Source organism: Hemisphaericaspora subhashii (assembly GCF_019202705.1).
Source record: "Hemisphaericaspora subhashii strain CBS 10753 chromosome Unknown scaffold2, whole genome shotgun sequence".
In the NCBI taxonomy this organism is placed as follows: domain Eukaryota; kingdom Fungi; phylum Ascomycota; class Pichiomycetes; order Serinales; family Debaryomycetaceae; genus Hemisphaericaspora; species Hemisphaericaspora subhashii.
In genome coordinates, this window is record NW_026057213.1 from 96,468 (window position 1) to 119,487 (window position 23,020).

General features: G+C 34.3%; 13 protein-coding genes across 13 annotated transcripts; 5 read left to right on the top strand and 8 right to left on the bottom strand. All coding sequences in view use genetic code 12, as the record gives it.

The window, feature by feature from the left end:
- Positions 1-294: 294 nt before the first annotated feature.
- J8A68_001021 (uncharacterized protein) lies at positions 295-1,884 on the bottom strand (the record flags this gene model as incomplete). Its single annotated transcript, XM_049404630.1, has 1 exon — positions 295-1,884. The coding sequence occupies one exon, from the start codon at positions 1,882-1,884 to the stop codon at positions 295-297; it is 1,590 nt and encodes a 529-aa protein (XP_049265565.1).
- A 759-nt stretch (positions 1,885-2,643) lies between these two features.
- Positions 2,644-3,498, top strand: J8A68_001022 (uncharacterized protein; the record flags this gene model as incomplete). The annotated part of the gene is made up of 2 exons (XM_049404631.1): positions 2,644-3,073; positions 3,176-3,498. The coding sequence occupies 2 exons, from the start codon at positions 2,644-2,646 to the stop codon at positions 3,496-3,498; spliced, it is 753 nt and encodes a 250-aa protein (XP_049265566.1).
- A 149-nt stretch (positions 3,499-3,647) lies between these two features.
- Positions 3,648-4,115, bottom strand: J8A68_001023 (mitochondrial 37S ribosomal protein MRPS8; the record flags this gene model as incomplete). The annotated part of the gene is made up of 1 exon (XM_049404632.1): positions 3,648-4,115. One exon carries the CDS (start codon positions 4,113-4,115, stop codon positions 3,648-3,650), a length of 468 nt encoding a protein of 155 aa, XP_049265567.1.
- Positions 4,116-4,406: 291 nt separating this feature from the next.
- J8A68_001024 (uncharacterized protein) lies at positions 4,407-5,264 on the top strand (the record flags this gene model as incomplete). The annotated part of the gene is made up of 1 exon (XM_049404633.1): positions 4,407-5,264. One exon carries the CDS (start codon positions 4,407-4,409, stop codon positions 5,262-5,264), a length of 858 nt encoding a protein of 285 aa, XP_049265568.1.
- A 61-nt stretch (positions 5,265-5,325) lies between these two features.
- On the bottom strand, positions 5,326-6,168 carry J8A68_001025 (polynucleotide 3'-phosphatase; the record flags this gene model as incomplete). The annotated part of the gene is made up of 1 exon (XM_049404634.1): positions 5,326-6,168. One exon carries the CDS (start codon positions 6,166-6,168, stop codon positions 5,326-5,328), a length of 843 nt encoding a protein of 280 aa, XP_049265569.1.
- Positions 6,169-6,489: 321 nt separating this feature from the next.
- J8A68_001026 (U4/U6-U5 snRNP complex subunit) lies at positions 6,490-7,242 on the top strand (the record flags this gene model as incomplete). Its single annotated transcript, XM_049404635.1, has 1 exon — positions 6,490-7,242. The coding sequence occupies one exon, from the start codon at positions 6,490-6,492 to the stop codon at positions 7,240-7,242; it is 753 nt and encodes a 250-aa protein (XP_049265570.1).
- A 270-nt stretch (positions 7,243-7,512) lies between these two features.
- On the top strand, positions 7,513-8,250 carry J8A68_001027 (uncharacterized protein; the record flags this gene model as incomplete). The annotated part of the gene is made up of 1 exon (XM_049404637.1): positions 7,513-8,250. One exon carries the CDS (start codon positions 7,513-7,515, stop codon positions 8,248-8,250), a length of 738 nt encoding a protein of 245 aa, XP_049265571.1.
- Positions 8,251-8,601: 351 nt separating this feature from the next.
- CPR3 (peptidylprolyl isomerase) lies at positions 8,602-9,162 on the bottom strand (the record flags this gene model as incomplete). The annotated part of the gene is made up of 1 exon (XM_049404638.1): positions 8,602-9,162. The coding sequence occupies one exon, from the start codon at positions 9,160-9,162 to the stop codon at positions 8,602-8,604; it is 561 nt and encodes a 186-aa protein (XP_049265572.1).
- An 801-nt stretch (positions 9,163-9,963) lies between these two features.
- ENT3 (Ent3p) lies at positions 9,964-11,391 on the bottom strand (the record flags this gene model as incomplete). Its single annotated transcript, XM_049404639.1, has 2 exons — positions 9,964-11,219; positions 11,316-11,391. The coding sequence occupies 2 exons, from the start codon at positions 11,389-11,391 to the stop codon at positions 9,964-9,966; spliced, it is 1,332 nt and encodes a 443-aa protein (XP_049265573.1).
- Positions 11,392-11,714: 323 nt separating this feature from the next.
- On the bottom strand, positions 11,715-15,899 carry SAC3 (Sac3p; the record flags this gene model as incomplete). The annotated part of the gene is made up of 1 exon (XM_049404640.1): positions 11,715-15,899. The coding sequence occupies one exon, from the start codon at positions 15,897-15,899 to the stop codon at positions 11,715-11,717; it is 4,185 nt and encodes a 1,394-aa protein (XP_049265574.1).
- A 302-nt stretch (positions 15,900-16,201) lies between these two features.
- J8A68_001031 (S-adenosylmethionine-dependent methyltransferase) lies at positions 16,202-17,083 on the bottom strand (the record flags this gene model as incomplete). The annotated part of the gene is made up of 1 exon (XM_049404641.1): positions 16,202-17,083. One exon carries the CDS (start codon positions 17,081-17,083, stop codon positions 16,202-16,204), a length of 882 nt encoding a protein of 293 aa, XP_049265575.1.
- A 160-nt stretch (positions 17,084-17,243) lies between these two features.
- HOM2 (aspartate-semialdehyde dehydrogenase) lies at positions 17,244-18,335 on the bottom strand (the record flags this gene model as incomplete). Its single annotated transcript, XM_049404642.1, has 1 exon — positions 17,244-18,335. One exon carries the CDS (start codon positions 18,333-18,335, stop codon positions 17,244-17,246), a length of 1,092 nt encoding a protein of 363 aa, XP_049265576.1.
- Positions 18,336-19,443: 1,108 nt separating this feature from the next.
- On the top strand, positions 19,444-21,114 carry POB3 (FACT complex subunit; the record flags this gene model as incomplete). Its single annotated transcript, XM_049404643.1, has 1 exon — positions 19,444-21,114. The coding sequence occupies one exon, from the start codon at positions 19,444-19,446 to the stop codon at positions 21,112-21,114; it is 1,671 nt and encodes a 556-aa protein (XP_049265577.1).
- Positions 21,115-23,020: the final 1,906 nt, after the last annotated feature.

A 23,020-nucleotide genomic window follows, 5' to 3' on the forward strand; every position in this document is an offset into this window, starting at 1 on the left:
TTAAGCATTCTCAAAGATTTGTAAGCACTTGCTACATCAATTAGGAGATCAAAATATTCACCTTGGTAGTAACTAAATTGATTGCAAAAAAAATATCATTGTTCAACGTGTTGCTCTGGATACAATTTCTACAATTCAACTACTACCTTAGTGGTCCCCCGCTACACGATAGAAATATTCTAAAGTATGCTGACTCGGGGCCAGTTTCATTCTTACTAAAATTTGGCTAGGCTCATGAAAAAGGACAAATAAATATTACTATTACTATTTAAAAACACAAATATACAAGTGGATCTAAAACTTACACCATCTCCATCCAACAGCAGCATATCTAGCATATAACCAAACTACAATACTAGTAGCAGACAACCCACCTTCAAACACCACAAATTTTCGAAAATGATCTTGTGACCCCGTTCCAATTACCAATGAAGCAAAATACATCCCTAAAATAGTCAAAAATCCCAAAAAGAAATACAAAGTTCCATAAACTTTACCAAATTGTTCCAGAGAACAAATTTGACCCGTACATGCTGGAATTAACGATATGACTGCTGATGTAGATATACCGAATAATACTCCAAATATGTATAATAATGATATATTTCCCTTTGCCGGTAACCAAGTTGCAAAGATGATTAATGTGGTCAAGATTGATGTAACAATCATGACATTGAATCTACCATATTTATCAGCTAATATACCGGAGATCAATCGAGATGGGATTCCACATAGGTTGACTATTGTTAATAATAGATAAGCTCTAGTGTCACTGATATTATATGCTAATGCGTAGGATGCTAGATAGGTTAAGGTTGTCATTGATACGATTTCAATTAAAAACACTCCTAATGTTAACAGAACAAATCTTGAATCTTTTAATATTGAAAAATCTAATGCCCCTTTTAGAAAATGAATACAATGTCGAATTCGGGATTTTGTTTCGACTTCTTCTGGATCAACAATTTGATATTCAAGTTCTTGTTCATCATCTGAAGATGTGGGCAGCTCATCATTAGCTCTTCTCTCCTTAACCAAAACTATCGAAACTGACATACAAGCCAAACAAATAAAACTTAAAATCCTAATGGCCCATTTAAACCCCACAGTTTCATATAATCTCTGTAACATAACCGCAAACACAGAAGCACCAACCAATCCCCCAATTGTAGCTATCGAACATGCCATCGCCCTTTTTTTCAAATACCAATGGCTCAAAGCCCCAATCAACGGCGACATCGCCACACTTGTCCCAATCGCCGTCAATATCGAAAAACTCAATACAAATTGATATAAAGTCTTACTTTCGGCAGTACAAAATAATCCCAGACACATAAACAACGTGCCCACAATCAAGGGTCTCTTAGCACCAAATCGATCGAAAACCTCCCCAAAGAATACACCACCAAGATACATCACCCCTAAATGTAATGCAAATACCCAACCGACATCAGTTTTTGAAATATTACTTAATTGATGATATGAAACATATGATTCAATCGCTCCTAGGGAATTCGCAATTCCGAAATCGGCAATCAAGCCAATAAAACTTCCCAAGAGGACTAAGTTTGCCTCTAGACCTCCGTCGGGGAATGTATTGGGATTAGATTCAGATCCATACATTAATGCCCGTGATTCCATGGAGTGCTGACTAGGTGCGCCAGCACCACCATGGGTGTTTCTTCTACGCATGGATGTGTCTTGAGCGGTTGGTGATTCGGCGTCGGAATCATATTCGATGATGACTACTTCGTCTTTGTTTGGGAGGTCTGTGAGTTCGAATTGTTCTTGGTGGTGGGGAGTGGTGGGATGGATTTCATCACGAGTGAGGATTCTTTCGGGGATAATGATTGTGTTTGCAATGGATTTTATTGATGCGGACATGGTTTGAACCTCTTTGATGAAACAAAAGTCAGGGATAAGGATTCTGGCGGGAAATTAGTCGCTTTTTATTTAAAATTAAGATTGCAACTTTGGGGTAAAACTTATTTCATTTGATGCAAAACCTCCAAAAAAAAATTCTTCATTATTATTGTCGGGATTGGGTACCCGTTGCAAAAAAAACAAAGAACAATCAAATTTACTACTGGCAGTTTGATTGTGACTAATCATTCTTGAACAATGAAACCAACGGGCTCCAGTTTCCGTTAAGAAGGTGGGGTTGGGATCATACGACATGTATACACTTGTTAGTATTGACATCGATCTTTAAGATCTTAAGAATCTGATTGGATGTATGAGCCCGGACTTTCTTTAGCCAGAAATTCAAACCATTTTTCAATGCCTCTTTTGAGTTACTTAGTATTGAACCACTGTTGATTCATCACTATATACCTTTGGATATATAGTTACCTACTTGAGCAACCATCAGAATAGATGGTACTAGACTCTGTCCCTCTCCATTGACATTGAAGGAATTGCTTTAACAGTTTCTTTCCTTGGAATATGACCAGAGATTGAAATTGTGCACCAAGGGGAAAAAAATAAAAACGAGTCAAAATTGATTGCCCTCTAATTCCTTCCCATAATATTTAAGAACCCATCGTCCCCCCACCCCCAATTCACGATCATGTCAGAAGACAAAGAATTAATCGATGTTGATGTTGGATTGGATCAGGAACAATCTNCCCCCAATTCACGATCATGTCAGAAGACAAAGAATTAATCGATGTTGATGTTGGATTGGATCAAGAACAATCAACTGAAGAAAGATTAGAAGCTGCTCGTAGAAGATTTGAAGAATTAAAAAAGAAGAAACTTAAAAAACACAAAAATAAAGCAAAAGTATTAGGAACAACAGGAAGAGTTAGTTTAGATAGTAAAGACAGTGGTAGTATATCCATTGAAGGTACTCCTGATCTAGAAGGGAGGAGTTCGGTAGATTATCAATTGTCTAATTATGAAAGTAGAAGTTCTGTATCAAAAGAAGGATCCGTTGGTACTCCTGTTCCTGTTCCCGCTGCTGGTCAGCTCCCTATAAGTAGTAGTAGTCCTGATGTTGTGGAACAAGTAGCAGATATAACCTTAACACCACCACAACAAGCAGTTGAACAAACACCTGGAATTGATGTTGGTTCTCTTCAACAAGAGATTGAAGAATTGAAAAAGACCATTGAACAACAAGATAAAACAATTAAGATTAATGCTCTACTTTTATGACTAAATTTTAATGAAGCTTACCTTAATTTTCTATTGATTTCTGATTTGGAAATAGATAATAAGAATTTATCAGCATTGACTAAATCAACTACCACTGCAGCTACTCCTGCTGCTCCAATTACACAGATTCCAGTATTATATCAACCTCCTTCGGCTCCAACAGTTGTAAAACCCGCAAAGCCTACTGTTAGATCTTTACTTATACGGAGACAGAGTGTTGTCTCAGAATCATTTAAGGGAGCAACGGAAGATTTCAGAGAGAAACTTATGATTTGGAAAGGTTGGCAAGTGGATATGACCAATTGGGAAGGTTCAGGTGCTCAGAAAGTAGCTATTTAAATAATAATGTGCTTACGAAATATATATGTCTATATTTTTTTAAGAAATGTTAATCATAATTTTGATATGGAATAAAGTTCTTCCTGATATACAGAGAGAACTAAGGAGGTTTTTGTACAAAGTCTATTTACAAGGAAACACTCAAACTCTTACTTAACTCTAAATAATGGTTCACCGTCAAGATTTCTCTTTGCCGCATCTTGAACTTCCAATACTTCAGTACCACATCTAATAAAAATACTTTCAGCCGGTTCCAATGCACTAATCTTTCTAACTGGGAAACCCGAAGCTAAAGCCTTAATCTCATCACTTCTTAAATATATCTTTCTCCCAGGTTTAGATATCACATTAATCCCTCTAATCACAGGAACATTATTTCTATACTTCAAATCTAACCATAGTCTTCTAGTGGAGATATTATCAGAAGTTACATCTGTTGGGACTTGATCTGGTCCTTGAACTGATCCTTTTTGAATACTAGATATGAAACCTTGTTTATATAATCCAAGGGATGCTTGTAATAATAAACGAGTATATGGGATTGATGTTTTGGCATGAGTGGCATTTATACAATTCCTTAAATGGGCACAATAGTTGGCCAAGTGAATTAATGACATTTTTTTGTTTAGTAGTTAATGCAATCAAGGGGATCTAATACCAATCAATCAAAGACTTTCTCTCTCTAGAAGATTCTACAACTCTCTCTTTTGGAGGTTTCGCTTTCCACTGAGAAAATGAAAAAATTTTTGAGAGCCGCAAAACACCAAAAAAAAAAAATTCTAAATCTGTCACGTGATATGGAGTTTGAAATTTTTATGGGATTTTCCCATGAGACGATTTTTCATATTCCCACTCCCTTTCTTTCTAGACTTCCTTCCTCCAAACCCATTGACAAATCCTACACAAACATGTTTAGTTCTCGCTTATTCTCGAGTAGATTATCAATATCCAGAGGATTAGCAATTCCTCGAATTGGCACTACTACTTCAGTGTTTTCCCCTACAAAAATCATATCCAGAAATTATGCCGTATATCTTCCAATAAAACGTAAAAGGCAGGCAAGATTAAGATATATATTCTATATGGTCTTAGTTTCATTCGGAGCAATGTATTATGTTTCCCATAGTGTCGATAAACGAAATGTCAAGAAATCATTTTCAGAAGGTGAATTTAAACAATATGAACAAGAAACGGGATTAAGAAGAAGACATAAATTGATTAGTCATGATTTAAATGAAAAATATCAATTTTATGTTGTTCCTTATGTCCATGACAACCAAGCGATTGATAAGATTGTTAAGCGAGTAGAAGAATTGGGTAGGAAGGTTAGAGTTATTGATCCTGCTGAATTGATTAAGACTGAGAAAGAGGATGAACGGAATAAATATTGTTATCTTTTACAAGATTTAGATGATGGTCATAAGGAATATCCTGCAGGGTTGATAACTGCGTTGATTAAGCAATATATTTCATTCTTTATGAATACTAGGGATGGAACTTTTGATACCACGTTTATTATTAAGAATTATCCTCAACATACTGCCGAAGCTATTAAGTTTGAAAATGATGTATGTGATATTAATCAATGTATTGTTTTAAATGATGATATTGAGAATCAGTTGCCTCAAGAAAAGGATGATGAGACAGTTAGAGCAATTAAGAATGTCGATGGATATTTTGGATCAGTTGGGAAAACAAAAACACTTGTAAATAAATCTAACAAATTAGAATCGGAGTTGAAAAAGGTTATATCTGAAGATTTCTAATTCAAAAAAATCTAACCACCACCTTGTATATATATATATCAATACCATTTTTAGAGATTATCTATGTGAATACATCTTCTGGAGTTTTAAATTGTATACCTAACTTCTCAGCAAATTTCAAATCACTATCCAGGAAATCCCCGTCTCTTCCCGCCGCATCTCCAATATATATACTATTCTCGTAATCAATCAAAAACGAACCTCGTAATTTAAGCAAACTCTCAAAATATCTCCACATCCCCACCTCGGGTTTTCTCATTAATCGATGAGTTTCTTCCGAACTCAATTTCGGATGACCCTTAGCTGGTCTCTTCGGACTCACAAATACTAATAATCCCACATCCTTATCACCATCGTCATCATCCAACTTCAGTCGGAAATCTTCTTCAATGTTATTCAATTTATTGGTGAGGTTGATGTATGATTTACTCCCACCCTTCGCAATCACCGCACCTTGATTCGTAAACACAACAATCAAATATCCGTCATTTCTATATTTCTTCAATCTATCAACTACTGCTTTTGGGTTTTTGCCCCACCATTTCCAATCATTGGGACCACGGGAGAAGGTGTTGCCTGATTTTGTTTCTATTAATGTTCCGTCTAGGTCAAATCCGGCAATTTTGATCAATTGGGGGCCGGAGGATGGGGCGGTATTGGTGTTGGGAAGGGTTTTGGGGATGTTTGTTATTAGATGAGTTCCAATAATTTCCCAGCGGTCCTTGAAAGGTTTGTTGCTGGGTTGGGATAAATCTTTATTGAGGTCGTCTTTGAGACGATCTGCGGTCTTGGATGTGGAGTTGAATTTGGGTGAAGGGTTTGGAGTTTCTGGCTTGGTGACCTTTGTGGGACCTGTCAGTTGTCGGGATTTAAACATTGAGGTTATATCTTTTGGTGGTGACATGATTTGTTGTTGGGAAATGAAACGATGATATGAAGAATGGATTGTTTGGGTTCGAGTTGTAAGTACTTTTTGCCAAATTGTTCTCTTTGGTATAAGTGATGTTTGTATTATCATATACTACTTATCAATGATATGAGTATAACTATAGCTTTGACTAATCTCTTTATAGTTATAGTTTTCTAACAGCAAGTGTTGGCTTCTTTTTCTACCGTTCAATATAATCTCATAGTCTCATCAAACGGCCCCATCGAAAAAATCAAAATAAAGCCTGGGGCAAGCTACACAGATAGATTTTCTTAATACAAGTGAACCCCCAGAATTATGTCAGAAGAAAGTGACAAACTAACAACGACAGATCAATATGGACGTAAGAAATGGAATATCGAAATCTACGAACAACAAGCAAAATCAAAACACACCACCCAACCCACTACAACTAACACATCTCCCCTAATCCAAGATGAATCCTCCTCACTGGAATTCATTAAACATAGAAACAAATTATTAAAAGACCTGTTGGGTGCAGTTAAGACATATAATCTAATATCTCCAACTAGTGGTAGTAGTAGTAAGACATATGGATCAAATAAGAGATTTGGTTTTTTTTGTCCGGTTTGTGATTTATCATTTCGGGATAATTTGGCATTGATTGATCATTTGAACAGTCCTCAACATGTTCAGAAAGTGAATCAAGTCAGTCGAGAACTGCGAAGGGCGAAGCAAGGTATGGGAGAGGGTGAGGAGGGGGAAGAAGAAGAAGTAGGTGAGTTGGATGGAGGGATACGACGGGCTGATTTGGGAGAAGTTGTGAAGATGATTGAAAGGTTAGTGAATAAGAGTATTAGACTGAAGGATGAATTATCTAATAAGAATAATGGTGGATTGTCATTTACTGAAAGGGTTGAAAGAAGAAGGAAATTTGAACAAGATAAACGACTTAAACGTCAAGAGAAGAGACAACGAAGAAGAAAGAAACAGAAATTGATTGAGAATGATCAGCAACAACAAGGAGAGACCAATGATGAAATGTCATCATTTATGGGATTCTCTAATTTTGGATCAAGTAAGAGATAGCAGTTCCATAGTGTAGTAGTAAGTACTGATAGTAGATAGAGATAGATAGATAGGGTGTAAGTGTTAATTCTACAGGTTATATCTATTTTACAGTTTATAGTGAAAAATGTAAAAAAAAATCTCTTTTCTTCCCAACCAATAAAATTTATTTGAAAATTGTTTATTCAGTCTCACTGGACTTAAACTCGAAAAATAGACACAGAACTAGGAGAAGAGATATTCCCAACCCTTGGAACACAACTTCAAAAAGTAAAGAGTAAACAGGATAAGATGAAGTTCTCATTTAAGATGCCATTACTGGCTTTGTTTAAATATAAACCAGCTAAATTTAGTATCAATTTAGAGAGGGAAATTCGTACTAAATTAGATTCATTACCATCAATTACCAAAATTTATACTAATCCTGATGGAACCCCAAGAGTTCCAACAGAAGAAGAATTTAAAATTATAGCAGATTTACAAAACTTATATTATCAAAGAAATCATTCTATTTATAATGTTTTAAAAACTATCCCCCAGGAACAATGGAATTTATATAACGATAATTCAGAAGATTTAACTCATTTTCAATTTGTAACTAAAGATGCTGGTAAAATCATTGATAAAATTCCTTATAGAGATGAAGCTACCAATGAATTAAAATGGAGAATTATTCGTGAAACTGAAGGTGCTGAAGGTTGGGAAATTCCATATTTTTATATTGTTTTACCTATTGTTGCTTATATTGCTTATGCTAAATATGTTCAACAATCTATACAAAGAGATCTTAATGGTCCTGATTGGGCAGAAAGAGAAATTAGATTAAGAGCAATGGAAGATCATTTCAATGGTGACACTGCTAAAGCTATTGAATTCTTAAGTAATGAAGGAAAGTCAAAGAAGGAAATTAGAGAAAGAGATGATTTGGTTATTGCAAAGATTTTAGGTGGTGATTATGATAAATTATCTGAATTAACTAAGAAAATGCCAAAGATTAAACGTGATGTTGATCCTATCTTTAAGATTTAAAACCCTTCATACATTTATTTATTTCCATACATGCTTTTCCAACTGCCATAATATAATGGTTTGTTGAAAAATGTTTAACGACTTTGTTCCATACAGATAATATGTTAGATTAAGAAATGAGAGAGAAAGAAAGAGAGAACTATACTCATGGTCATTATCTTCATTTTGTAAATTTCAATTGGCTTTTGTTTGCTGTTGCTTTAGTTTCCGTCTGTTTATATATCGTTTTCATATTCTTCCTTTATTATCTTAATTTACTTTAAAAAAAATGCATTTGTAACTATAAACAATTTCGATACAAAGTACTTAAAAGAACTATTCACAAAAAGGTGTAGGGGATATCTGGGATATCTACAATTGACCACTTTCTTCAATAACAATCTTGGCTCTAGTTTGACCCGATTGAGAACCATAACCTTCAATCTTCTTAACAACATCATATCCATCAATAACTTCACCAAAAACAGTATGTTTCCCATCCAACCAAGGACATGGAACAGTAGTAATGAAAAATTGAGATCCATTAGTATTTGGACCAGCATTAGCCATACTCAATAACCCTTCTTTGTTATGTTTCTTAATGAAATTTTCATCCGGGAATTTCTTACCATAAATAGATTTCCCACCATATCCTTTCCCAGTTTCAAAATCACCACCTTGTAACATAAATCCAGGAATTACTCTATGGAAAATTGAACCAGCATATCCGAACCCTTTTTCACCGGTACATAAGGCTCTAAAGTTTTCGGCACATTTAGGAGTGACATCATCATATAATTCGAATTTAATTGGGTCTTGTAAGGCACCATCAATTGAAACTTTAAAGAAAACTTTAGTACCTAAAACTCTTGGAGTGGTGGCAAAAGTTCTGGTATTGAACTTGGCGACTTGAGCTAATGTGGTTTTGAACATTGTTTTACGTAAGGTTAATTTGAGGAGGTCAATTGACTTTTATGAATAGGAAAAGAAAGAAAGGAAAAGAAGATTTAAAGAAATTTTCAATGCTCATTCTTTTTTCGCTGGGTGTTATTTCTGGTTGGTGTTGGAAGGAAGAATGGAAGATGGGGATTAATCCCTTTGTTCGGGGGGCATGGGTTTATGTACAGGAATTCAATCTACCCCCCTCTCTTTGGCGTAATATGACTCTGGTATATACCAACCCAATGTTCTCTCTGATTTGACTCTTTTTGATCCCAATGTATGTATGTATCGGGGATTCATACATGTATAAGTCTCAATGTATGGTTAAGTAAGATTTACAAATTTAATTACTGCAAAATTAAGTATCAATTTCTACAGAAAAGGTTTTTCCCATATCTCCTCTTCATAGATCTGGTTAGTTTCTTTCATCCTGTACATATCCTAGGTTAAGCACGTACTGATAACCTAATTTCTACTCTCTAAACGTAGTAATTCATCAATTGTAGTGCCCTGGAGTATTGGACTTCTTTCTGTCGGTTCTATTGTGATATCTCTAAGGTACAATAATTAGGTGCAGTCGGAACTCTTGATAGAAAATTTACTCGACACTCTCAATATCTAATATCGAAACTTTACGTAGACTACAGTAGTAACAATTGCAGATTCAACACAAAGCAGAAGGAAATATAAATTACAACAAAAAGAGAAAACTATAAAAAAGAAAACTACTGAAAGAAAACACATCAACTACCACTAATTATATATATATATGCCTCCACTTAATGCTCTTTTTTAAAAACTCAACAAGTCAATATCCCCACTATTGTTCGTATTGGAAGGCTTGGAAGTACTTTGGTTATTATTATTACTACTGAAATTACCAAAGAAATCATCATCCACTGGTCTAGCTTGTTGTTGATTCAAAGGTTGTTTCTGGGTTGGAGTGATACTTGAAGCTGGCGCGTTTGTCTTTGCGGTTAAGAATAAGGATGAGAATGCATCACTGGTAGCTGCTGGTTTGGCTGGTCCGGTAGATGTGTTGACATGATAATTTGGACCTGAGCTGAATGATGGGACACGTTGTTGTTGTTGTTGTTGTTGGGGTTGTTGTGGTTGACCATACATTGGCTGTTGGGTTTGTTGGGGTTGATATAAGTTGGATAAATTAGTTGCGAGATTAGATGGGGTATGAGTCTGTGATGGTGCATGTTGGAAGTCATCAAAGTCGTCATCATCGTCATCATCATTGGCAGCAGGCACAGCAGTGGCACCACTACTAGATGAAGGTCCATCGAATGAAAGTAAATCACCTAATAAATCTTGTTCTGGTTGTTGCTGTTGTTTCTTTGGTTCAGATTTTGATTTAGATTTGGATGCAGTAGCATTAATATTTGAAGAACTAGTAGTTGCTCTAGATGAAGAATTTGAAGCTGGAGTAACATCATATTCTTCAAAATTGTTACTTCCAGTGTGTCCATTGTCATAAGACGATGCAGGGTCATCATATCTTTCTCCATATACACCACCATCACCATAAACTCTATTAGTGAAATCATCGTCATAACTAGGACCAGTTGTAATTGAAGAAGCACCTCCAAAAGCTGCTGATGAAACTCCCCCGAATTTTTTAGAATTTGCTCTTGATTTCTTACGTTCAGTTCTTATCATATTATCATCATTTAATAATCCAATTAAATTTTTGGCTCTATTTCTAACATTTATACCTTGATCTCTTCCCTTTGAATCTATATAATGGAAAGATTTCAACATTTGAATTAATGACATATTGGCACGTATATCATCAATAATTCGTTCAGCACCATTCTTAATCAAATAATCCAATAATTGTAATGATTTATAGATTTGTCTCCATTCATTAGCTGCTTTTTCAGTAAATCGACGAAAGATAAATCCAATGATTTCTTCTCTTTCTCGATAATTATAAGTACCAGCAGCAATTTGTTGCATTAATGAAGTTGGTGCTCCCCATGGTTCATTATTAGTTGCTTCACGCACTTTGGCTTCCATTTCAGTTAAATTCATTGCAACTAAGAGATTCATTTCGTTAGTACAAGATCAAAAATTGATAAGTTTGCCGAATGATTCCGGTGGTTTCTTTTATCATAATCACAAAGTGGACATACCATTTTGGGCTTTACGAACATAAGCCTTAACCTCATAAAGGTTTAAGTTCTTTGCTGCATCCTTAAGAAGATCCATTGTATCCTAACTGTTTTGTAAAATGCTATCTGGTTTCTAATTCGTCTGTTTGATGGTGACGTATTTTGAAATGGGAGCTGAAAGATTTAAAGTTCAACGAAAAAAAAAAAGAAATCTGGGAACTACCAAATTTGGTTATCAATCAAATTAACCAATGGTTTATTATATACAGGCACATACAAAAAGAGAGGGTTGATAAAGAGAATGATTAAGACACTATAGAAGAACTACAGCCGGTAAACTTATAAAAGATCATTACGAATATATTAACATTTCTATAAAATAAATTATCACTACCATTTTATACATACATCTTACAACCTTTACTTCTTATTTGGATACTTTTTCTTAACACCAGCAGTTAATTCTCTTAATTGACTTAAACTTGTAGTTAATGAAGGTTTACCAACTCTATCAACAACTCTAGATCTATTCGTGGGAGATCCAGATGGGGTACTCTCTGCTATCATACCTTGACCAAACCCACGCAATATTGAAGTTTCATTCCCAATCGTATTATTATTCATGGTTGTAGTAGTATTATTGAAATTAAGAAATGTTGAATTGTTGGTATGATTCATGGTTCTATTCCTCGTAGCTAAATATGGTAAAAGTGATTTATTATGGGCACTTATAATAGCACTGGTATTATTATTGTTAAACGAAGTATTTGCTTGATGATGTGGATTATGTTGTCTCCTTGGTTGACTAACAGCATTCATATGCTTATTCAAATACTCATATTTCCTCAACTTCTTTGCTTTTGAAAGTAATTTTGATTCATACTGCTCTAGAACTGTAGTGTTTTCGGTACCACTCTCAACAGGGGTTGATTCCTCTGTTGCTTTAGTAGTTATGAGTTGCGATGATTTGGCCATCTTCTTCAACCCCCTTGGTGTCAATTCTCCATCAAAATCACGAGAAATCTTGTCAAATGCTCTTGAAATAACTGAACCAGTATTCCCATCTTTAAGTGTCATATCACATAATATCAAATTTTTCAAATTAGTACATGTAATATAACTTTTTAAATCTAAAAGTTCTGAAACTTGTTCACTTGAAATTCCTGATTCACTTATATCCCAAAATAAAATCAATACATGAACCTTATAATATCCATATTTATCAGCTAATGAGACGATTTTCTTGAGTATACCCTTATCTCTTGTCAATTTCTTCTCAATTGATTGTGATCCTTCACCACCCCCATTCTCTTCCTTCATCATTGTTAATCCACATTCAAATAAAACAAATGCAGCATCAGAAAAGAAATCCTTATTTAAATAATCCTTGCTTGGTAAACTTGTTAAATTAAGATTTATTTTCATATTATTAATATGATTTTCATAAATCATTTCTTTTAAATTTGGTTTTAATTGTAATTTAGAATTTAACCATTTTGAATATACACTATTCCAATTCTCAACCACCAATAAAAACTTCAAATCTATTACCTCATCATCATTGTTCTTCTTCAAATCATGAGTTGCACAAATAGATAAGAAGTGCTTAAGATCAATCGGAGCCCATAATTGTTGGATTTGTTGTTGTCTTTCTTCAATTGCCATAAATGAAGTCTCCGCATCCACATGTCTTCGTTTCAGAATCGATATATTACTAATATTCGATTCATTACTACTATTATTATTAATTGAATGACGTCTCTTCAATTTATTCGAAAATGAAACCGAACTCAATTCATCCAAAGTTTGTTTCTTCTGTTTTCGTTTCTTAATCAATTTCGAAGCACAATTCTTCAATTGGCCAATAACTTTTTTCTTCAATCTTAATTCATCAAATGCCACCGCTTTTGCAGTCATCGTAGTTTCATAAATCACTTCTGATAAGAATGCATCATATAATTCTCCAGATAACGCTTGAATAATCCTCAGTCTTTCAGTTTGGATCGAATGATTCCGAATCGTTTTCGAAAGTACGATTCGTAATTCCGTATTGATCGTATCTTGTAAAATCTCCGAAAATGTTTCTTTAATAGCTTGATTGAAATATGGAGAATCTGAAAGGTATTTGGGTACCGGAGTCGGAGCTTGTACTTTAATTGTAGGCACTACCGTGACATTCTCCTTAGGTTTAAATACCAATTTCGTGGGTTGTGGTGGTGGAGCAAATGATGGGATGATTGGCTTTGCGACCTCAGATGGTTTGATGCCAACAGGAGGAGGTGCAAATGAAGGAATTGTCAGCTTTATCTCTAAGGTTGGCTTTGGTGGAGCTGCCACTGCTTCTGGTGGTTTACTGAATGAAAAATCAATTTTTGGTATATTTGCTTGTTGAGAACCGAATTTTGGAACTGAACTGATCTGAGCAGGTTTGCCAAAAGAACTTCCGCCCGTTGGAAATGTTGCAGAAGTGGTCGTGGGTGGAGTCGCAAACATGGCTTTGTTAGTTTGTTGAGGAATATTGTTAGCAATTGTAGTAGCTGCTGGGGGTTGAAACCCAAATGTAGGCGTTTCAACTGGTTTCGTTCCAAATTTGATTTGTGTAGGTTGGAGTGAAGGTTTACTCGTCGGCATAGATGTCCCAAATGAGATTGTATTCGGCTTAATTCCCTGTCCCGCCGAAGTCAATGACAGAAATACTGGTTGTGGTTTAATATTCTGTTGTTGATTGAAAATCCCAGTTGCTGTTGGTGGTTTGGTTGGCTGAACAAAAGCTCTAATGGGTTGCTTAATAGTCTTTTCAATCATTTCTTGAGTGATAATTTTAGGTTGATCTCTCAAATTCAAAGATATATTAGGAAGACCACTATTAACAAATGATTTCAATGTTTGTCCCTGTATTTTAACATCCAATTGTGTGGAATATGGTGGGGATAATTTAGGTTTTTCATTATATGAATTCAATTTATAAACCGATTCCAATTTTTCTTTATTAAATAAATCCACATATAATACCCCATGTTCATTAATAATATCAATTTCATAATATTTTACAAATTTAATTAATTTTTCAATTGAATCAAATCCGAGAATTTCAGCTAAACTTTCAGCAGCATATGGTCTTCCCTTAGTATGATAACTTCTAGCCATTGATTTCAAAGCATAGAATCTAATTTCATTAAAATGAGTTTCTAACAAACATGCCATCAAAAATGGAGTTTCTTCACTATATACAATTCTGAAAAATTCGACAAATAAATTAAGTGCCCCCACAGTATTGATAAATCCTCTTTCCACAATATTATTTTGAGATATTATACTACGTAATTTTAATGCCAATTGAACTTTTGGATCTTGAAAGATTACATTTGGTAAATTTTGAATTTCTCGTTCTAATTCAGGATCTCGTAAATGACTTAATAAATGATATGCTCTAAATTCTGCTTCATTAGGACATTTCCCACCATTATTTCTAACATCTTGATAAATTTCCATTAACGTTTGAAGGGCTTTATTAAATTGTTCTAATTCTTGTTGTTGTGAATATTCAATTTCACTCCCCGCCATAATATGTAAGGAAAGTAAGTGAATTCTAACAATTCTTTCATTACAATCTATCGCTTCAGGTCCAAAACTATTCTGATAGGTAAAATCTTGTCTAATTGATCTAGTTCTATCCCATATAAATGAATGAGCTTCCGGTAATTGTCCAAGAATATTCTCGACTAAAAAATCTAATGTATACTTTAATATATGAGGTGGTCTAACTTCTGAAGGTAATGGAGGAGGCTGTCCAGCAGCAGGTCTAGAAAACGCTTTTATCGCTCGTTCTTTGGATATCTTATTTGTAACTGGGTCTTTTTCAAGTGCTTTAACATTATTTTCCAATTGTCTCCTCACTCGTTCAAATACCGGACACATATCTAAACAAGATCCTTGAAACGTAATGGCATCATTTAAATCCTTGGCGATATTTTCTGCATCCACTAATCCTAATTCTTCCATTTTCTTTCTTTCTATATCTCGAAGTTTTTGGAATTGTTCATATAATCCTTGATAATCTCTTCCAGCATTGGCTGCTTCCATTTGTGCCATTTTTTCTTGATTTTCTTTATCCCATTGATTTTGTTGAAATGGTGGAGTATATAATAGTCTTGCTTGGGGGAGTAAATATTTAGGTATTGGTCTTGGTTTTATTACTTTGCCAGTGTTTTGAAATCCAAATTGTTCAGGCAGAGGGAATAATGGCCCAATTAAATCAATTTGTTCTTGAGTATAAGACTGTAGTTTTCCTGGATTTTTCCTTGGTATTACCTTTGTCGGCCTATCTAATGGGTCAACAAATGAAGATGCAGATGAGTCGTCATTATTGGTATTGAATCGTTTCAGTACATTTTTGGATCGTTGTTCTGGTTTTCCATTGGAATTGCTAGTAGCCAATCCATTGGGTTTATTAAACGTCTTTCTTGTTCCACTCCTTCGGGGGTTACTGTAAGTGTTCTCGTTGATGTTGTTGTTGTTGATGTTACTGCTATTGAATTGTTGCTTCCTATTGTTATTTGCCATACCATTGGGTACGTTGAATGCAGAGCTTGCAAAAGCTGACATTACTAGTGAAAACTATAAAACCACTAAAATTAAAATAATATTATGTTCTTTAGTTTTCAAACTAAATGCATAAATCCTAAGTCAATTATAAAAAGTATTTGAAATGATGGGATTGGTCTTTTCTGAAGAATGATGACAAATGGAAGTACAGTTGATGAAAGAAAGAAAGTAAGTTATGTTTCATTTTATATTTTATATTTTTTTTTATGGCTGTCAATTTTTTTCCTCTGGATGGCTGTTGTTGTTGTAAAAGAGGGAGGGAATATCATTTAACTATGGATTAAGAATGAGTAAAGAAGAAACTATAAAGTTATACAATAAATTACAAATCCAGATTGTAATGAATGACTTAACATTTGTAATGGAATTGAATACAATTTCAACTTCTGTTGAATAACAATCTCTTTAACAAATGTTTCTAATGTTATTGAATCTCTTAATTGTAATACAACTAAAGCAATTGAATTTTTATTCAATAATGATCGTAAACCATTAAGGAAATGAGGAATCAAATATTCGTTATAGATTGTATCACAAGCAATAAGTATATCTGGCTTCTTATTGCCTTGAATAAGTTGATTGTAATTGTATAATCCTTGATCTATATCTTCCCAATCAAACTCTAAGACATCTACAATTGGGATCGATGCGATACTATTACTACCACCACCACCACTCCTTGACACAGGAGGAGCATCTAATGTCGAACTTTTATATTTAGAAGTACTTATATTAGATTCAATATTTTCTTTCAATAATTTCAAGATATGTTTCTGATCAGTAGCAATATATCTTGAAACATTGGAGGATAATAGCGATGCGCAAATACCAGCAACACCAGCACCAAGTTCTACTATAACTCTATCATTCTTTGATTGGAATATTTTGGCAAAAGGACACTCTTTTTGGGATAGGAGCCAATCTACAAAATATACTGAAGATTGCCAACATATAAATCCTGTTGAAGAACTTTCTTTACTAGAAGATAATTCTGAAAGTGATTGTTTAATTGTAAGATCTAGATTACTTTGAGGTAATGTTATGGTGATAGTATTCGAACTTCGATTCACAAACCCCAAATTATCAGGAGGTGATCTTTCTGAATACAATTCAAAAAGATGATCATCTATCTCGTATTCATCAACTCTTTCAAATTGATCTGTAATACTTACCCAATCGGTCATTGGGAATCCCTTCAACTTTTACCTGATGAGATATCAAGATTCTCAAACAAAAATTATTTTATAAATTGCGAAAATTCTGAAAAATATTGTCTACAACATTAAAATTCTATATATGATACATTGATGATACAAATGATTTATTTGGTTAGAGATAGATTTACTACAAGATTGCTTTAAGGATTTCAGCAATTAAAATACCTGCACCAGCAGCACCAATAATGGTATTATGAGACAAGACAACCATCTTGAAATCCAAAACAGGATCTTCTCTGACTCTACCAACAGATACAGCATATCCTCTATCTCTTTCTCTATCTAATCTAGGTTGTGGTCTATCTTGTTGTTCCAATACATGAATGGTTTGTTTTGGAGCAGAATGACATCCTAATTTACTAGCAGTACATTGATAATCGGATAAAGCTTTCTTAACTTGTTCAACAGATGGTGGTGGTCTATTGGCAAATCTAAGAGAAATACATTCAGTATGACCATCAATGACTGGAACTCTATTACATTGAGCACTTACTTTCATATCTGAATCTGGAATTGGGGTGAATTCAGTACCAGCAACATTAACACCACCTAAAATCTTTTTGGTTTCCCATTCCAATTTATCTTCTTCTCCACCAATATATGGAACAATATTATCCAAAATATCCATACCTGAAACACCAGGAGAAAATCCGGCCCCAGAAATAGCTTGTAAAGTGGTGGCAGTCAAAGCATCAATTGGACCAAAGGCTTCAACCAAAGGTTTTAAAGGTGCAACCAAACCAGCAGTTGAACAATTGGAAATACAAATGATAAACCCGGGTTTCTTTTCACCAGCTGCTTTAGCATCGTTAAGTTTCTTTTCAACAACATCAATATGTTCAGGATTGACAATTGGAACGACTAAGGGAACAGTTGGTTCTCTTCTATAGTTCTTAGCATTAGAAACAACTGCAAGTCCAGCTTCAACAAATGCTTTTTCGATTTCTCCAGCATAATCAGCATCTAATCCAGAAAATACAATATCACATTCTTGGAATGCTCCTTCTGGTTTACATTCTTGAACAATAACAGATTGGGCTGATTCTGGTAATAATTCAGTTTGTTTCCAAGTAACTGCATCCTTATATTGTTTCCCAGCAGAACGTGGTGATGCTCCCAAGGCATGAATTTCAAATTCTGGATGTTGAGATAATAATAAGATGAATCTTTGACCAACTGAACCAGTAGCTCCTAAAACACCTGCTTTCTTAAGTGCCATTGTTTATCTTCGTTTGTATACTATTTATATGTAGATAGTAAAAGAAGAAAGTTGAAAGAATTTTTTTGATTTAATTGTCATCAGACTGTAAAATTGAAGTTGACTCACTTTGAATTAGATTGGAAAAAAAGAAATTACACAAAAAAGATGAAAAATTCTCCTGAAACGGCGCCTCTTCCGAATTATTTGAATGTTGGTGAGAAAACAATACCAACACCAACCTATGCTTACAAGGTTCTCTTTTCTTGGACATAAGTAAGTATGTCTCCAACTAAATTGTAAATCAAATGTTATACTATTCTCTTTGGTTAATCCTTAAGAGAGGGCATCCGAATTTCAAGTCACTCTCAAATTTGGTCACATGACAAATGCATGATTTACGCGTGACTTATTTTTTTGGTGGTTGGTTGCAAAAAAAATTTTGGTGGAAATTAAGATTCTTCAACTTTTCTTATTCAAAATAAATTCAACATTCTATGGAGGGATTGAGATTATCAACGGTCTGTTTATATGGTTATCCTAGTTAGAATATCTTGTTAGAATCCATATGTATCCTACTGTTGGACCATTTCAGTTAGTATACTCTTTTTTTGGTAAAAATTTCAAAGAAACTATTCAAGTTTGGAAAAAATTCGACTACTTCATCTTTACAAGTTATATTGATTCTCTGCATCTATTGATAGACTCTTTTGAGCAATGCCTTGAATTTTATTTAATGCCAAATATGAGAAAGGAAATTTAAATTAACCTTTTTGAAAGTCTCATAATTTACAACCAATCATACTTATATAGTCACTTTCACAAAGGTTGCACTTTGAAAGTACAAAATCAATAAATGGATGGACAGGTCCATCTAAGCAGAGCTCAGAAACTTAAATGAACTATGTTCCCTTGATCGACTATTTGTTATAAACCTTGGTTCATGACAGTGAGTAGGTTTCTGGGACATACGACATTTATAAAATATCTCCACCCACAAATGTCGCATACCGACGCGTTAGAAAATCATCATCAACGAAAAACCTCTTCCATTGCTTCACATCATTTTAAAAAAACAATCAAACCATCATCGTATATTTTCCCTTTAAAATAGAATCAAACAATCATCATGGTTAACACAGACTTTGAGAAAATTTACTTAAATCAAAATAGATTAGCTGGTCGAATGCGTATAGCTGACTCTGGATTAGGTTGGAAAGCTAATAATCCACCCGGAGGAAGTAATGCAAATTCTTCCAAAGCCAATGCCCCATTTCTTTTGCCATCAGAAGAAATTTTAACTGCTCTGTGGTCAAGAGGCTCCAAAGGATATGAATTAAGAGTACAAACTAGGAATAAAGGTGTTGTGATGTTGGATGGATTTGATGTTGATGATTTTACCCAATTAAAACAAGAATTAATGAGGAATTTTCAATTAACTTTAGAACATAAAGAACATTCTTTAAGAGGTTGGAATTGGGGGAAGACTGATTTGGCTAGAAATGAATTGGTATTTAATGTGAATAATAAACCCGCATTTGAAATTCCTTATGAATATATTACTAATTCGAATTTAACTGGTAAGAATGAAGTTGCTATTGAATTTAATTTAGATGGCGGGGTTAGTAAAGCAGGGGATGAAGTTGTTGAAATGAGATTTTATGTTCCAGGAACAGTTGAAAATGAAACTAAAGTAACTAAGAAAGTTAAAGTAGAAGCCAAAGAAGGTGAAGAAAAACCAACGGAAGTTGAAGAAGAAACTACTGAAACCAATGAAATTAGTGCTGCTCAAGTATTTTATGAACAATTAAAAGATAAGGCGGATATTGGCCAAGTGGCAGGTGAAGCCATTGTTTCATTCAGTGATGTATTATTCTTAACTCCAAGAGGTCGTTATGATATCGACATGTATCCAACCTCATTGAGATTAAGAGGTAAAACCTATGATTATAAGATCCAATATGAACAAATCGAAAGAATATTTTCTTTACCTAAACCGGATGAAGTACATCACTTATTAATTTTACAAATTGATCCTCCTTTAAGACAAGGTCAAACTAGATATCCATTTTTGGTCCTTCAAGTTGCAAGAGAAGAAGAAACTGAATTGGAATTGAACCTAGATGAACAAGAATTTGATGCTAAATATAAAGATAGATTGAAAAAGAGTTATGATGCACCAACTCATGTTGTAATGTCTCATTGTTTTAGAGGATTAACTGAAAGAAAATTAGTTACCCCTGGATCATTCCAATCTAGATTCTTACAACCTGGTATATCATGTTCTTTAAAGGCATCCGAAGGTTATTTATATCCATTGGATAGATGTTTCTTATTTGTAACCAAACCAACCATTTATATTCCATTTGTGGAAATCAGCAATGTTACAATGTCAAGAACAGGAGGTGGTGTTTCTGCATCGAGAACTTTCGATTTGGAAATTAACGTCAGAGGATCAAATCAATCTCATATCTTCGGAAGTATTGATAGAGAAGAGCAAGAAACTATTGAAAGATTCTGTAATGAAAAGGGAATTAGAGTCAGAAATGAAGAAAAAATCGCAAAGGCAATGTTAGCCAAAGCAATGAAAGAAGGTGCCGATGACGAGGATGATAGTGATGTGGATATGGGAAGTGCAGGAGAAGAAGATGAAGAAAGTGCTGATGATGATTTCCAATCAGGATCAGACTCTGATGTTGCAGAAGAATTCGATTCTGATGCGGCCGTATCATCTGATGAAGAGATGAATGATGAAGCTGAGAAGGATGATAGACCTCCTAAGAAGAAGGCAAAGAATTAGTATCTGATTAACTTCAATGTTTATGTATTAATAGTAAAATTAATTGTATAATGTCACTCTTTTCTCCGTGTCTGTGTTCACCATGGTGTGACCCATTCTTTCTGAATAAGTGTATTTCAATGGTACGCAAATACGCGAAAGTAGAAGATGATGATCAATATTCCCTTGATTGATTCCCTTATTGTCAACAACCCACGGCCTGATAATATTTGTCGTGTTCTTGGCAGTGTAGGAAATACCACAAAGGCGGATCTCTTTGTATTCGGACATGTGTGATGAATGAGATTGTCTCCTTGAGGTTTGTTGCAGAAGGAGAAAGGATTTCTGATGTTTGGTGGTCCTATGTAGAGTGGCCATTGATAATTGGCCTAAGGCGAATTGTTGCTAACAGACCCTGATGCTTCCTAATGGTTTCTTGCTCTTTGGGCACACAACTCCAAACTAATACAAAATGTTCGGTTACATGTAAAAAATAAAATATTATTTTACAATTTTTCTTTTCTTGGAAGGTTGTATCACCAGATTTTCATTATGATACACATACATCTTTTTTTTGGATAGTATACTGTACAGATACATATTATATCAAATTTCTTGTACATGTTTAAAGGGAACAAAGGGAAAATTAACTAATAATTAATAAAAAACCCTTCTTTCTTAGATTTATTACCGAAAAGATACCGCGCTTTGTTTTTTTTTTGGGACTTGCTGTGCCATAATTCTAACGATGATGGACATTCTGATGTGTGATGAAATGAGATTGTCTCCTTGAGGATTGTTGCAGAAGGAACAAGGATTTCTGGTGTTTGGTGGTCATGTGTAGAGAGTGGCCATTGGTAATTGCCTGATGCGAATTGTTGGGTAACAGGCCATTTCATCCTAATGGTTTCTTGTTCTTCGGAAGTGTCAGGGCAACTCCGAAAGTTGCAAAATATTCGGTTACAACACAACAAAGGAATAATTAAATAGAATCACTGTTTTTTTTTGGTTACATTCACCAGATTTGCATTATGATTGTTTAAAAAAAATAAATACTCTTGGCATGAAACCATGAACCAACATTTCTGAATACCCACTCTCCAAAACTTATTAACCGGGACGTATAATGCTAAGATTCCCAACAAGGTGTCTGTCATAACTTCAATCCTATCACACAAGCCAAAGCCAAAAACAATCCTTGTAGAGATAGAGGAAATTTTCAATCTAATGACAAGACTATTGTTTCAAGCAGAAATACTTAACCCTGATTAACACATTTTTTTTAAAGCATATTCTCTCTGAATAGTCAATGTATAAATGAAGAGACACCGGCGGAAGTATTTTCCACTTAACTATTGGAGGATTTTTGATTTTGTTTGAAGTAACACGATTGCTTGGCAGTTGGAGACGTTGCCCCACCCACCCAATTAGTTTCTATTTACGTAAAGTGTTGAATTTCTTGCACCTTGGACTTTGGCAAAACTTTTTTAACACACCCGGAAAACCAGGTAGTAGTTCCTAAAAAACAATTAATACAAATTTATTATCACACATGATTAAGTTTTGTTCTGTTTCTAATGAATAGACTTTTAATCAGTTAATAAGGTAAGATTATTTACCACAATTTTCTTTGGGGTGGTGGGGGGAGGTTCCTAACATGGCTAATTTAATTTTGATCGCATTCATTTCTACAACACAGTTGAATTTGACAATTACATTTTTAAAGTAATTAGGTATTTTTTTTGGTGGTAACGTTTCCAAATCATCATCAATTACAAAGAGAAATATATCAGTTGGTTACAATATTTCTAGAAAACATGATGACACATTTCCATTACATTGAAAAAAATATTTTAATTGTAAATCCAATTTCCCGGAACTTCCCTTAAAAAAATAATTTTCCTGGTTTTTTTTTTTCTTGAGGTTT